At 39.9% G+C, this 17064-nt stretch overlaps 1 protein-coding gene across 3 annotated transcripts in view; it reads right to left on the bottom strand.

Annotated features, from left to right (window-relative positions):
* SPATA22 (spermatogenesis associated 22) overlaps positions 1-17064 on the bottom strand; it is a 46390-nt gene that overhangs the window by 25981 nt on the left and 3345 nt on the right. For 2 of the 3 annotated variants that reach the window (XM_076072493.1, XM_076072492.1), the window contains exons 2-4: positions 14676-14738; positions 13880-14011; positions 9721-9898 (exon numbers count right to left, since the gene is read on the bottom strand). In XM_076072493.1, coding sequence (XP_075928608.1) covers positions 9721-9898; positions 13880-14011; positions 14676-14715 — 350 coding nt within the window. In that variant the 5' untranslated portion in view covers positions 14716-14738. Of the gene's footprint in view, positions 1-9720; positions 9899-13879; positions 14739-17064 lie in introns of those variants that run through there. The other variant, XM_076072494.1, reaches the window with a different exon arrangement.

Genomic DNA, 17064 nt, shown 5'->3' with positions numbered 1-17064 from the left:
TTAACCACAGCAACTTGGCAAATGCATAAAAATGTTACGCGAAAAAAATAAAAGCACTAAACTGATAACAGTTTTGGTCAATATGGATGTCAGGGAAACTGCTCACCATCCCCCACCATTTACAGCAGCACCGCAAGTAAGAGACGTTTGAGCGATCATAAAAATCCTTATCAAGTGTTGACCACACTCGCAACTCTGCTTTGGTTGACATGGGGCTGGAATATAATTGATCAAATAGTAATTACGCTGTGCCAGGAATTATATTATAAAAACTGGCATCCCAAAGCCGAGATTTTCTAAGACTAAAATGTTATTATCTCCAATGTGTGAATCACAACTAGATAACTTTCACAAAATAATACATTCTCTGGGAAAAATGGTCTACTTGAAAGGAGTGAAAGCACAATTCTTGGAGTGATGGACACCATGTCACCAATTTCTTTCCAGACTAAAGGATACATTTGTAGAAAATGGCAGCAGAAACATTCACCGATAAACATCCAAATGTATTCCTCCACTTGTGGAATTAATATTTCTGTGCTTGTATTCTGCATGGCGGAATGGTCAATAGTGGGCAGGGTTACGATAGAGCCAGGGCAGGGCTGGATTTGTATTTTCACAAACAAAAACATGGCATTTAACAAACGATTAGTGTACAAACAAAATGAATGTGGGGAAGACATGCTATTTACTGTACCAAATGTAATGTTGGCCTTTGCCTGTTGGCGTCTGGCCTGTCCTACAGGACTTGCTCCATTTTGTGGACAGGTTCCAGCTTTGAGACTTAAAAATGTTGGCTTGGCATGCGATGAACAATCTTTGCAAGACACTAAATGGTGTTCCACTATTATGGATTAAAATATGGTCTATAGAAGCAACTTCAGATGCAGTTCTGTGACATTCCAAGGCTGATATCTGACGCAGGGTAATGTAGTGTGAGCTGGATAGTTAAGAATGAAAGTTTAATCTCATGACATGTAACCGATGGCACAATCGGAAAATAAAAAAAACATTACTATTAAACAAATTTACATTATTCTTTTCTTTTAAAATGTCATTATTAATTGGCATATGGTAGATGGCAGAGTATTCTATTTGAGCAAAAGATTGCTTTTAAGTCATATTGAAGATAGTATCTGGTGCTTTTCTTATAGAAGAAGGTGAGGTCTGCAACCTACTGTAGTGCCTGCTCTCAGATGATGAATTCGAGAGCCCATTGAAATTCATATGCCATCTGTTGTGAAGCTTCACCGATACATTTTCTCACAAAACAGGCAAAGGTGAGACCAACAAACATCTTGGCTTAAATGTAATACTTGAACTCTGCTAACTACAAATACAGGTAATGTGTTTACAGACACACATGCAGAGCTATGCAAACCTCTAGTTTATGCACGTGATAAACATACTGCAAATCGTGTGGTGGGCATAAATACAGTTTTTACTACATCAACTCGTGGCTTCAGACAGCCAAAGGATATACACATACTAACTAATTGATATACACATATATCCTTTGTTTTTCAACTTTAAAAGTTCCACCCACATGCAGCTGTTCACAGATTGGTGAATTGTTTCCTGAAAGGATTCACGTACTTCTCCAACATGTAATATCTGAACTACGCCAACTTTTTCCAGTTTATACAAGACGCTTCTTTACACCTCAACACTTCTTGAAGGCCAATCTGACATAATAGTGACAGTAAAAAAAACATGTTATTTTATTTATAAGTTCAATGAAGTGCCAAATATGATTTACTATATATTTTGTATTTTGGATCCACAAAACAGAGGGCCAAAATATTTGAACCTTTCTATTTTTTTACCTAGGGCTATGAACGTTTCCAATATACATCAGAAGCATGATTCATGTGCACTTTGCCAGCTGAACATACTGCCAGCTGATACACATAAACACACATTTTCCCATGGGTCATTCTAATCCGCATCTCGAGGCTATATTCTGTGGAAAGCAATTGATTTGCTCAAACTAATTGACACATAATAAAATATTATTGAATGCAAAAAACACGTGTTCTCAGAAAAGAACACACGCAATTAAGAATTTAATGTGATAATACGCTAATCTTTAAGAACAATGCAGCATTCATAAATAGTCCCTGTCAGGAAATAAGAGAAAATTCGCATGATGTTCTAAAATATTCCAATTAGAATAGAAACCAATTTAGTACATTGTTGATCAACTATACATCAATACATTTACATCAATTTATATATTTAATACTATCCCTAAATTAACTATCAACCCTGTAACTGTACAAAAATTATTATCCCACAAATCACACGACCCTGAGCAGGTAATATTATCAGCATGGGAGAAAATATTGGATACCACCTGCAATTACGTGTCTGAATAATAGTTAATATAGTTTCTGTGCACACTTACCTTGTAATACATAGAGTACTTTATAAGACTCAACCATGTGATATGACGTAAATAATAAAGCTAGAATTTTTCCAAAAACAGTTTCATAAACTCTCTCATTCTGTTTACTACATGGGAAATAAATACCAAACGCTGCTATACATCACAACTCTGTTAAAGGTCAACACAGTATTATGTTTAGAGTAACAGAGTTGTTTGGAAGTAACAGCGTTGACTTTTGCACAAAATGTAAAAAGGCATTTTAATGGAAGAAACACCTTTACATGCACACACATATATATATTGTAAATACATACAGTATATCACCCTATAGCTTTAACAGACTGCTTGAGCAAGTGCTGTTCGAAAGCATCGATAAAGACCAACACAAGTGGTGTGGCGAGCACCTTACCTGGCCACCTCTGTCTCCTCAGTGGCCATAGTATCTCCCCAGGTAGGAGAGGCCCAGGTGCGATTCAAATATTCGTCACTGATGTTGGCCATAAGCGGAAATCAAATTTGGGTCACCCGGTTCGAAGCGTGGCACATGAAACACTACACAACTGCATGGTACACATAGACAAAAATGTACACGTGCATATAATAATGCAATTTATAACACGCACAATATTCACAGACATAAATAACCGTGACTCTGAGGCATGGAGCCAAGCTCAATGTCGCTTAAAATCCAGGCTAAAGAGGTGGACCTTTTCATGTCTCTTCAAAGTAGACGTAAATTGAATGCTGTGAATTTGCAGCGGGATGGCATTCCAGATGGCGGGGGCTGCCATGGAGAAACGATGCCTGGCAGTGAAAGTCCTGGGGTCCAAATACTGAATAGCTTATGCATTTCTAAAATTAATTTTGGTTGTTTAAGTGGTTTATGGTTGTGGTTATTTGAGCGCTTCCTGTGATGTATGGTTGTGGTTATTTTGGGGGTTGTTAACCTTAATAGTATTTCCCACGATATAAACTATTATAACATTAACATCGCATTCTACTTCATCATCAACTCTGATAACCTAACATGGTTAACACTATTTATAATATAATAAACGATTCAAATGATAAACATCACGGTGCTCCCCTCTGCCATACATGCTCTTTTATTGCGTGCCTTCCGCTGCTGTGTCTACTAAAAGGTTAATTTCATGGAGGTGGACACCACCCGCATCATAAACGAGGCTGTCCATCTCATCAGACGCGAAGTTCGCTCTTCTCCCTGAGAGATGGAGCTGCTACTGCAGCAGAAGTAGGGTCTGTAAAAATTGGTGCCAAATCCCTTTTACTGCCGATGGGCTGGTGGAGTATGGAATGATGACATCGCCGTCCGTGTCTGCAAAATGGCTGTGCTGCACCCAGGGACTGGGGCGCCACTGTGGAAAGATGTTAACGACGTCGCCTGGTGTACAGGAGGTCATGGGTTCAATCCCAAACCTGGCGCCCTGTATATTCGGAATTTGCATATTCTCCCCATGGTCCTGTGGATTTTTCTCTAAGTTCTCCGATTTTCCCTCCACATTTAGAAACATTCTTTTACAGTATTTGGCTGCTATACATTTCCACATGATAAGCCACTTCATTGAGCTATTATTTGCCGCCAGGTCGCTTCTCAAAAAGAGCTATAATGCTCAGTGGGCCATACCTGGTAAAATATGTATTGTTTACATCGTAACTTCTCTTTTCTCACTTCGCATTTTCGTAGCATACGCAATCACTTCCTGCTTAAATTTACGCCATTCTTCTGTACTAAGGCCCCTAGTATTTGATGTAGAGAGGTTTTGCTGCATCCACCGTATCTCTCCACACTGCGGAGTGTTCTTCCATATGCTGTTGTGCAGCGTGACAAGAGCAAACAGAGATACTGTGGACGACCGAAAATAGAGGAGCGGTGGCACTGGCAGTCGGCGACCTTGTAGCTGACTCCGCTGGCCATGTGAAGTCAGTGGAAGGTTGCAGAGGGAGGTGATGGAATCTAGCCGAGGATGACAGGCGCCGAGGATGACACGGGCGAGATTGCACTGCAGCCGGTGTAGTTTCTTGACGGTACGCAATGAAGTTCGAACTTGGACAGAGTTGAAATGTTCAAGGCGAGATCCGACTACGCTGCAGGCAAGGGTATCGGCGATTTCGGTGGTGGTGAGTGGACGGCAATGACGTGAGTGCCCTGAGGTGGTAGTTACAGTACATATGGTTGGTGTAGCTGTCGAGGGATGAGATGTGATGGAAGAATTGGAGAGTGGAGCCAGCGATTAATATGCGCGAAGGATGCGCGGAGGTGGCGAGGGGCTGTCTGGTGCCAATCAGCATGGCTTCCGATTTGGAACCATTCAATGAGAGATTGTTGACCCAGAACCACTGCTGCAAGGCGGCGGTGCACTCTGAGAGCCTCTATAATCCAGAGGCATCAGTGGAATCAACAGATGTAAACAGTAGAGTGTCATCTGCATAGGAATGGCATTTAACACCTGAGCTCTCAATGAGGCAGCCAACAGAACATACCAATAAAGACAACAAATCCACGTATAGCCTTAACAGACTGTTGGGGCGAGTACTGTTAGAAAGCACCTATGAAGACTGGCATGGCATACGAGGAGGTGGGTGGGCTACACCATGTCCAGCCGCCTTTGTCTCTGTAGTGGCGAAGTTTACACACCGCATCAGGTACTTATTTAAGGTTGAGTCGACCTAGGGGAGGCCCAAGACCAGTTCAAATAATCGTTACTGATGTTACCCCATACCTGTAAACCCCTTATCAGTGCCTACCTTATTATAGACCAATTCAGACCTTATTGGTCACCCTGTGCCCTTATAAATCTCAACGTTCATCCTACAAAGGTCCATCACAAGGGAGAAACACCAAAAAATTTACAAATTTTAGTATTTTTACTCAATTTCCCTGTACAAGAATACAGGTAAACCGTATGGGTTGACAAGTATGTTACCCGTGAGTTGGAATCGAACTCAGATCATTGGGTTGATAGTGCAGCACGCTAACTGCTACACGATCGCTCCCCACCTGCATAGAAAAACATTAAAGATCCCCCCTATAGCCTTAACAGATCGCTGGGGAAAGTGCTGTTAGCGAGCACCTATGAAGGTCGGCACGGCACACGAGGGGAGGGGTGGCCAGCACCACGCCCGGACGCCTTTGTCTCCCTGGTGTTGATGTTTACACACCGCACCAGGTATATATATATACACACACTCACATATATAGACAGTAGAATCCCGATTATCCATCATGATTGGTGCAGGACATCCACAGATGAGTGAGAACCCAGTTAAAGAGAATCCAGTTATTTATGGTCCTATAAACCACTATAATGGGATGGAGTGGTGGTTTAGTGGTTAGCGCACTGCGCTCTGAACCCTGTGACCAGGGCTTGATTCTCAGCCACAGCTTATATCAGTGGCAAGCGATATCTGAACTGGTCCTGGGCCCCTGTTCACAACTCCCACTGACCAGCATAGTGAAGTATGGTCAAAACCCTCATGACTTACACAGCACAGAGGCCTTCATCCAGCAGTGAATGGACAAATGACTGTAAATTGCTATCATTAATCACTATATAGCACCAACAAATGTTTAAAATATAGATTTTCGATTATAAGTACATATGATTTTTTTCCCAGCTCCAATAACCAGTATCAGGCGTTGCTTGCTTTTTTATGGGCTTTAACATGACATTGTGAGAGGCGAAATGCCTGATTAACTAATAATGTGCATCATATATTTTTAAGTGTTCAGCATGACCAGGGGTCAGCAACCTGCGGCTCCAGAGCCGCATGCAGCTTTTTAATGACTGCTTCGTGACGTTATTTATTGAGGACCACCATCTCGTATTCACATGCATTGAGGCTCTTGAAATACAGTATTGGGGGTTTTTTTCCCGAATTAAAAAAAATGGCTCTGCTTGTTATTTTGGTTGCCGACCCCTGAGCATGACAATTGAAACAATTTCTAAATATAATCAAGCTCCAGGCCATATTTTTAGGGGGAACCTGAGCTGAAGTATATTTGTGCCCAATTTTGCATTTTATTCTGCCTAGAATATATTAGATGACAGGAGAGCAGCTTTACTCCCTTGTTGAGGCTCTCGAAACTCCCATCTCAAGTAGCCGGTCACACTTTATTGAATAATTCCACATGTAAAAAAGTGTTTTTACCTGTCAAATGGATTGGGGCCAGAGTGGTTGCCTCTTTCCGTCAGAAGGGATTACGCTATGGCATGATATTTCCCGATGACCAAATTACCCAGAATGCACCTGATTTCGTCAGATCTTGGAAGCTAAGCAGGTTTGAGGCAGGATTGTACGTGGATGGGTTAATTTAATCTCCCGGTTAAATAAGGATACAAACACTTTGGACACAGGAGTACAGCTGTATTGTGCCGTAACAGGATTAAGAGGAAGTCTGGTGTCCCAGATGTTGACTCAGATGCTCCCCCCTGCTACAAATTTAGCATGAGTAATCACGTATTATACTTCCGAAATACACAGGAGACAGTCAACCCCCAGTGACATCGCTGGAATGTGTTATGGCAATGCGCTTTGTCACATTTTGACATGTGGGAAAAAAAATCATGAATTAAGCTTCGACCTCATGCGGGACTGTCTGAAATAAAGAGTACAGGTAAATAACTACAAAACTAGAACTATTCGTTGTTTAGGACTGCATCTGCCTTTTAACATTTACAGTGAATGCATGATTTGACGATGACTACACTCACTGTAATAATTGTTTTATAGTCCGAGCCTTTTTTTAAGTTGTGCAACATCATGAATGCAAACAAATGCTGCATTTACAATAGGTACCAGAGCAACGATGTGTAAAACATTAACTGCCATTTCATAATAATAATACACATATCCTTCATGGAATTAAAAAATAAAGTTAAATTGCCCCACTGCTCAAACAATCACGGCGTTGGTGGCCATGAGTTTGTGGTAATTCTACATCACCATGGCGAGGGCTGGCCTCTCATTGTACGACTTTTGACATCCCACACATTAGTAAATAGTGGCAACCAAAATAAATAATCTAACAGTACAATTCATTACTATTAAGTAGATGTCGATAACAATTTTATAAACAGCTAAACTGTATATACTATAGGTATGATCATATATTGTATTATTATTACAATGGAGCAGCTTAAAATAATTAGATATATGGGTTGCTGCAGCTGTATGTAATCTGGCTGCTATTTTATACGCAATATTCACTCAAAACTAGATTTCATTTTTTTAAAATAAATTCCAGTAAATTAAATAAAAAAATTACTCATGACTAATAAATGTATATCTAAAGCTCTAATATGCATTGTACATGTGTATGGGAGGCAACTCTGTGGTCATACCGCCCAGAAAATAATCAGTATGAAAACTAAGGGTGTGATTCATGTTGGCAGGGGACTTATTAAGTCTGGCAGGGTACTCAGTTTGGCACAACCAAGCCAAAAACAATTCATATATTGGACATGTCCGCCAGCAGAGGCTGATTGAACATTTTTGTGTGATCTGACGGCCATAGGACCATGACATAGGGCATATTCTTCATACGTCAAATGCACATCTACCAATTTGAGGCTGGAGGATCTATTACATATTTTAAAGGGATTCTCCACAGAAAAAGGGGCATTTCCTGGGCAGAACGATGAAACCTAATCCACAATTCACATCCTGAAAAAAGCACCAGCCGTGCTGAAAAATCACTCATGTAGCTGATCCAGGGTGTAAATTCAGGTTTAAATAGGGGGGCATAACTTGCTATTCAGAAATAGTGATTGTGTGAGACTACTGTAATAGAGAAAAGCAAGCGGAGAGAATAGACTATAGAAGAACATTGCACACACAGGGAATCTAGCGAGAACAGAGAGGGATAGAGAGGGTAGACAGAGAATAGTTATCAAACAGAAGACATATAAACAATGAGAATTAATATTCTAGGTTCTTTCGGTAAAGTCACGTAGAAGGGAAACGATAAAATAATAAAAATATATAAACAATAAAATTCTCACGACGTTTCGACTGCAACACAAGCAATCATCATCAGGTGTGAAAACCACAAGAAGAAAATTTGAAAAAAGTGGCGGTTATTGTTAACGTTAGCACCATGGAGAGAGATTTGACAGTTTGATCAGATGGACGAGTCCATCTATGTTCGGAAAACAGGAGGGGGGAGACGAAAAATAATGGATGCGGTCTGAAAACCACCTTAAGCGTGATCAATCAATTAAGACCCGAAATGGTTTATCAAATCCTTCCAATGATTGCTAAGCCAGAATCCATCTTCTCGGTTGAAATTGTCTCTGTGTTAGTATATGTGGATAGCCTCATGAACGAATCTCTCATGGCAGCCAGATGGCTTGCAAAGAACCTCTGTCTTGGAGAAGCCAATGTCATGTGAACCTACTGAATTATAACAGTGATCTGCCACAGTCGAGGTGTTGGTCCTTAAAGCAACATCAATACAAACATCACTGATCATATTTGTCCCTCATTCTCATTTTTTCCCAGAAGCATTCGGAAACTTGGGTTATTATGTAAATGTCTTAGTCTCATTTGAAAATGTGGTGGTGGGATGTTAAAATTATGTATTGGGCACATACACTGCCCCACGGGCAAGCCATGCACAACCTATGATGAGCTCTTTGCGCTGGGATATGCTGATGTCGTGACACCAACACTATCCAGCCCACAGCCTGATTAGTTGGTGCCACTGGAGGATGTCTGACAGATCTGCTAACTCATCTCAAAATATGAGATTGATTTGAATGGAGAAGCCTTGGTGGAAATCAGATGATTTATGCCAAACATTTTATAGATCCTCTACGACAGTGCAAAATGCCCTATATAATTTAAAAATGAAAATGTATTGTATACAAGCACAGCGTAAAAGTTGCCAATTCTCTCAGAAAATTGTACACATTGGGGGATGCTACCATGGTGCAATGGTTAGCAGACTGGACATGCAACCCAGAGGTTACCGGTTTAACACATAGGCTTTCGCGACCGGTTCGATCCACCCACCTCTGTCCACCCAGAAGTATAAATGGTTACACCACGGTTAGTTGAGTGGCAGGTTGCATGTGGTAAAGTATAGTATGGTTATTCCCACCTCTTCAAAGATATCTGGCCAGCATAGGGGATGCATGTTATGTTTCCAGTGGCATGAGCAAGCAAATGCTGGGCTGCACCCTTACCGTTATCATTTTTTACTGTTAGAATGATCATTTTTATGAACAGTTACTTGTACATGGGGACATCGTGCTTAATGAAGTATAAGGACTGTGTTTGTGTATAGTGGCAAAGTGAATTCACCATACCCTGCAGATCTGTTGGTCACATAACCGCTGGCAGGCACAGGAACCTGCAAAAGTCCTGGCCTCTGCCCTCCCGCTTTGGCCTGCTGTCTCTCGAAACCACCACCGTCCTGAGGGGAACTGGCACTTGAGAAACTCTGCGCAACTTCAGCTGGCCACATGCCAGGGCTTGGGGCTGAGCCTGTAAATTTCAAGAGACATTATTTTAAAACATTATAGATAAGAATTGGTGCGGATGCCCTGGGGTTTAGATATGCAAAGGCAGGCTTCTTAATCTACATTCAAAGCATGTGTCAAATTCTAAACACATTTGGGGCCAAATACAGTTTTTTTTTTAATTTTAAACAATTTAACTATGTGCGCTTATTCATTTACCTAAATACATTTTTGATGCTTCAAGACAGTATAGCCACTGTTAAGTAGTTGTTTATTAATTAATAACACACATTTAGGCCTTCAAGATATCGACTGAGTAAATATATTGCTCACTACAGCATTGTTAAATAAATGTCATTACATAGCAGGCAAGGATGCATGAGTTCATAGACTTAAAATGATTATTTCAACGAAGATACATTAATATAATCGTGCAGGTAAAATTTATATTGTTTATTATTTATAGAAATTTGAGGTAAACAAAAATACTGTTACATTTAGGATAATAGGGCAAATAAAACTGTACAAAACAGAACAAGATGGTAAAAACTAGACAAAAATAATCAATTCTTGAATCAAATTACAACCCTGAATCTTGACAATTCATTGAATCGCCAGAGATAAATCATTTCCTGCATATTATACAGGACAATAAGTAAGAAGCATGGTAAAACTTGAACGATGAAAAGTATTTTAAAGTCAAAACATGTTGATAGGAATATTTTTTGAACATGCTGGCTTTTAATATGCCACCTGCTCTATGAAAAAAAAATATTTCACCAAATCATGTAGTACTCTAACAATTAAGCAACACTAAATAACAGCAACCATTTCAAACTGAGGCACATTTGGTTGCATTCCACCTGATCTGGTTTATGGACATTTCTATAAAAAAAAAATCTACACAATACTGTGCACTGCATAATTTAAATCTTTCCAAGGCAACAGGAGCCTGTGACCTTCTTTTGACTATATGCCCTGTTATTTAAAATTGGCAACCCTACATCAAGGTCTTTGGTGACAATAAATATAATTGCACATTTTCCTTCACTTCGGTGGCAACAAATGTAAGAATTACATTTCAGCAGAAGCACAGGCATGCAATTAATTGACGGCTGACATGCAATCTTTTTTTCTTGTGTAACATCACCAGGGATTCAATCAAGTAAATCTAATGTAATTGGTGAAGGCTCTATTTTGCCCAGTTTTACCTCACAAATATTCATCAGTAAAATTTGTAACGCACATAAATTATGCAGAGGGAGAGGTGGGAGTGAATCCCAGACTAGAGCTATGGCAGAGAAACAACCTCTTCTGGTTCGCGCTACAGGGCTTCACAAGCACACCCACTTGAGGCACATTAATCATGAGAGATGAATAGAGGTTAATAATGGCTTTACTTGGTTAAACTATACACGAGTCTCAAGAGCATTTCAATGGTCAGTTCATAGGTCCGCAACCAACAGTAGTAAAATGTTTGTTGTTTTTTTCCCAAGCTTTTTGATAGAAATACCGGAGGGTGTCTACAGCACCATCTGCTGTCAAAGTGAAAAAGTTCAATTTGCTAAATCTCGGCTGCATACTTTCCCATTAATTTAAGGTCTGAAATGGCAGTGAACATTACACTGAAAAAGAATGTGAAAATGTGTACAGTCTCTGTTCACACCTGGAAAATCCCCAAAAATGCATAACCCCTTACAAAACGTTGAACCTTACAAAAATTACTTAGATATACAAGTTTGCATTTGAATGTCTTGAAAAGTACTGAAACCAAATATGGAATACTTTTTGAAAAGTGAATTTGGACACCCAACATTGAAGATGTATTTTAATCGTTTGTGATTTTTAATATAGGTCTACAAGTTTGTATCTGTGGGAGTTAAATCCAAATATATAATCACATGTTGATAATTGAACTTTTTGGGTACTTTTTGGAATGGTGACATGAAAAGTAAATAGAAAGTAGGCAATGGCTAATATCATTTACACATGCACATGTATCCACACATAGAAATATTAATATTTATGTGCTCATTCATGTTGCATTGTTTCCCAGAGCTCTGGAACAGAAGTGTCAGGCTCAGTGGACAAGGATAATAGTTACAAAGCTGAGCAGTGCCAAACCTCAAGTGGTACAACCACACCTCATAACGAGACATACCTGTTGAACCAGTCTGAGAGTGGTAGAATGAGCTACAAAATAATAGCAGGTATCATTATCTTTGCACAGTTATTCAAGCACTAAAATCGCGAAAAAATTTAACTTGCTCAATATATTCTTGGTTCTTTCGGTAAAGTCACGTAGAAGGGAAACAATAACATAATAAAAATATAAAAAATAAAATTCTCACGACGTTTCGACTGCAACACAAGCAATCATCATCAGGTGTGAAAACCACAGCAACGTAAAAAAACGCCAATTTTTTTAAATTTTCTTGCTGTGGTTTTCACACATGCTGATGATTGCTTGTGTTGCAGTCGAAACGTCGTGAGAATTTTATTGCTTTATATTTTTATTATTTTATTGTTTCCCTTCTACGTAACTTTACCGAAAGAACCAAGAATATGAATCCCTGCAGTCATGAAAGCTTTAAATCAAAATTGCTCAATATAATGAAAATGTCTTAAGTAGAGTATAGTTAAATCATGAAGAACACATTCAAATAACGATCTAAACTGACGATTCCAAAGTGATACATTACTTATGTAGTGACATAGAATTGGTCACTACGACACGTAGCGCTGGTTACTGGTAGAGAGGGGAATTGTGGACGGAACAGCCGTTCTGCCAGCAGAGCATGCAATGCCACGGAATGGGTCACTACGGTATGTAGTGCTGGTTGCTGGCAGAAAGGGGCATATGAGGACGTAGCAGCCCGACCGGCTAACAGGGCACGTGATAGGCCAGGGTAAAGGATGTGGGCCAAAGGTGACCGAGAGGACACGTGGGGTATAGCTCAGAACCTTCTGGTAGGTTCCAGAAGGGGGCGTGGCCGAGGGTGGAGCTAGGCCACGCCGGGGGGCATAAAAGGGAAGTCCCGAGGCTGGATCAGGGCTGTCTGTCGTTGGAATGGAACCCGTTGTACGACGTCTCCGGCATCGTGGGTCAGGCAGCGTGCCGGCTGCCCTGAGCCGGTTGTAGTTATCCCGTATGTGAACAAGTGTCGAAAGTGTAGAATAAACGTGTGTTGCCTCCTACGACTAGTGTGTCTCTAAGTAACCCACGACACTTATTACACCTACCTTTGGAATTCATGCTACAAATGCCTCAGACCCATTCTATATATGTGGGTCTCACCAGGTTATAACACCAGTAATTAATATTAGAGCCGAGAAGATTAGTCGATAACTAGTTGACTTTTTGTGGCCGATTACTCAGTTTCCTTTAAAAAAGTGTCCGTCGCCCCTTCAGGCTCAATGTGAAGTAAGCCATGATATGGATAACGTCACCAGGCCCTGCCCATCATCTCCCCTTCCAGCGTCACACCTGCTATTTTTTTTTCCGGGTCCTCTTGGTTTTTTCCTTCACATTTAGAAACATGCATTTCTTATTATTTAGCTGATATATAATTTTCCACGTAATAAGCCACTTCGTTGAGTTATCATTTGTGGCCAGGTTGCATCGAAAAAATAAGCTAATTGCTCAGTGGGCTTTGCCTGGTAAGGCCGAAATAGTTTAGTTTCATTTGTATATTTTAAAGTTATTTGTTTGCCTTTCCTATACTTTGCACTCCTATCATGTTTTTGTATTGATTGTTATTTTAACGTTCTGGCCTGCCCCTACTGGACAAGTGAAAGAGCTTTATGGCTCATCGGATTCCTCTATTATACATATTCTGATACGTTTTTCCAAACTATTTTCATGATATCCCATTATCTGAGTAATTGTAACGATAATCAAGAGTAAGCGGTTTAATTAACCATCTACTAACCCAACTATGAATTGACTTCTCTACGCACAATACTGCAGCTGCCAAAAGTACATTTCAGCAGTACATGAACTCACCAGCAGGCCCCCACTGGGAAGAATAACTGGAGGGGCTGGCCAAGGTCTCCATTACCTCACCATCAGAGGGCTCAGAGGTGATGGGTTGTCGGACACGCTTCCTCTTGTTAAACAACGGTATCAATGGGAGCCCTGCATATCGTAAAAATATATACAAAGTACCGTTACAATAAAGGTAAATATGCAGCCCTGCAATTTCTGGCTCACGCCACTCCTGGTAGAAGGGTCCTCCATTAGAGGGAGCTCGTGTCCCTCGAGAGAAATGGTTCACGGAACTGTTGCAGATACCTCAACTTTTACTGCCCACAAAACACTATATTACGACTGCCTGTTGCACAACGTTTTAGATGTTATGTGAACCAATAAAAACCAAGTTAATCGTTTTCTCGGCTAATTAACATTTGACACTTTTAGAGTAGTTTTATTTTCATTGGTGCATGATGGTCCGCAAAAATGTTGGTGGTTGAAAGTCACCTGCGGGACCAAAAAGGCTAGGAACTACTGATCTAGAGGGTAAATTTGACCTACTCTTCCATGCTGGCCAAACATCTCGTAAGAGGTGGGAGTACCTCATTTTACCCCACCACCTGACCTTCCGATTGGGGTGCATCCATTATACTGTTGTGTGGATACAGTGGGATTTAATAAACGTGAGACCACTTCATTGCAAGTCCAATGTGCTTACCATTACACCACAACACGAACATACCATTACACATTTCAACATATGGTGAATTAAATGTCCAAATTGGTTTGTGCATGTCACGTGTTGTATCATTTTACAGTGCTCTCGTACCTGAACCTGCTCCACGGCTCTCTGAAAAATCTGGGTTCATTTTATATCTGGTTCTCCCTTACTCTGTTTACAAAACAAGGGGAGAAATTACTTTTTTTATTACATGGTACATCATTATTTTACAGTCGTCTTTTACAGTGCGATGTGGATTTATATTGTACAGCATAGAAATATATCTCAAGATGCTGTGTAAATGCAGATTATTTTTCTTTTGGAGGACAAAGAACAAACAGTAGAATACTTCAAAGCAAATAATTAAAGGAAATTACTTTATTGTGAAAGAACTCAAGGAGACATTACAGAGGCAGTCAACAAAGGCAGAAAATAAATTGGTCTTCAGACTGTACTTGTAAAGGGAGTTAATTTGGGAGTGTGGACAGCCAGGAAGAGGGAATTCCAGATAACACGGGCAGCAGCAGAAAAAAATAATCCTCCCATTGAACAGATGTTGACAGATGGGAAGTGAGATTTACTCCCTTTCTGTAGGAAACCGAGGACGAGGTGCAATTTGGAAATGAGTGAATATAAAGGGCGTACTGGACGAGTGCTTGTGGAAAATTCATTATAATGATGTTATTGAGGCAGGCTGGCACAGGTGTGTGTGAGGATGCATTTTAATTATTCTTGAGATGGGAAAGTAGTTGAGGGTAGTATAGGTGAGTGAATATCGTGGTGTATGTTGAGTTGATTTTGCTGGGAGATATAAAATTGATTTACAGGGTTATTAAATGGATAAATATTTATCTCCATAATAAGTTTTTTTTGGGTTATATCGCGTAAATATGTCGCTAAACCCACCACCACCCGACACAGCCAATTAGTAAGGCGTGTCATGTAAACAGAACATGCTAATTTGTTACTAGTATAGCACACCGGTGTGCTGGAGAGCAAATCCATAACAATTATAATCTGAGTACTTAATGACACATTCATATATTTACGCAATCTAACCAAAAAAAAACCTGTATTATGGATATTGGTCGTGAAAGCCTACGTGTTAAAACAAATATTTCTGATTACAAATAAGTAACAAGATGCCATTTCACTGGCATAAAATAATTAAGTCAAGTGAAATCCAGCATTTGACTAAACACCAGAATAGAACTGCATACATGAGACGTTACTGTAAAAATAAAGATGTGACTATGATTCTGGATTAATTCCACATGTTTTGCAATTGTTGATGTTACATGCACACTAACTGCCCTTGCACAGATAACTTTAAATCTTTCTAGAGATACAGATTTGCTGCGCACAATAAAAGCTAGACTATTGTCACTTTTCATTAAATTGCCATTAGGTAAAAAAAAAAGTGTCTTGACGGTGTATTTTGAGTCTAACCAATAACGGATTACACTCGTAATTGCCTCTGTAGATGCACCCATAATACAACCATGCTATGGAAAATCCAAAATGCCTTTCCTTTCACCGTCAGAGAAAGGCACGGCCAATTGTATGGATTCTATGCAACAAAATTGCCCTCGTCCAGGCCTCAATCAATACACACACGTATTTTATATCACACAAGAGAGCTGGCTCTCTGTGCTGTCAGTGCCGACCACGTGCCACGAGGAGATTGCGTGAGTGTCGGGCCATTGTTAAGGAAAACCTTCCTTGTCTACCCATTGACATCCCAGGTCTGGGTGCCCCCTTAACCCACCCAACAGTTTACCCCATTTGAACCAAAGCCCCGCGCTCGCCATTCACATGGCTCACTTGAAATTTACTCGCGAAGGTCAACCAACTCTGGGTACATTAACATTGAGCAGATAATGGCTAAATACAACGGAAGCATACAATTGGTTTCCAATTTTATATTTGCGCCAATAAGTGGTGTCTATTCACGTGTGGGCATTTGGTAAATACGCCATGAAAAAAAAACTACATTAGATACATTAAAAGCCCTAACCGAATACCAGAACATATTTAGGCGTTAATATTTTGGAAATGTTTTAGTGAATAATATGCACGAATTGTTTAGGTTGATTTGGCGCTTTCGTCACTGCAGGAATTTACTGTTTTTTTCGGTAAAGTCACGTAGTAATAAGAAATAATAATAAAATTACATAATAGCGTACGACGTTTCGATTGCCAACGCAAGGTGTCTGTATATATATCTGCGGGTCTGTGTTTCCTCTCTCTCTCTTAAATTTAGCTCTTCTATGCCTGATGATGATTGCTTGCGTTGCAATCGAAACGTCGTATGCTATGATGTAATTTTATTTTTATTTCTTATTTCTACGTGACTTTACCGAAAAAAACGAAGAGTAATTATTTAAGTATTTTTCACGTCATTAACATGAGCAATACTTTTAAGTGAAAACCCGCTTAATAGCCATGAACACAAATACATAAAAAAAAAACAATTGGAAACAGTTGTGATAAAATG

The sequence above is a fragment of the Petromyzon marinus genome, chromosome 38 (assembly GCF_048934315.1).
Source record: "Petromyzon marinus isolate PM22_M1 ecotype Great Lakes invasive population chromosome 38, UKy_Petmar_22M1.pri1.0, whole genome shotgun sequence".
NCBI classification, from domain to species: Eukaryota; Metazoa; Chordata; class Hyperoartia; order Petromyzontiformes; family Petromyzontidae; genus Petromyzon; species Petromyzon marinus.
The sequence above is the reverse complement of the archived record's forward strand: the minus strand, read 5'-3'. Positions and strand labels throughout refer to the sequence as shown.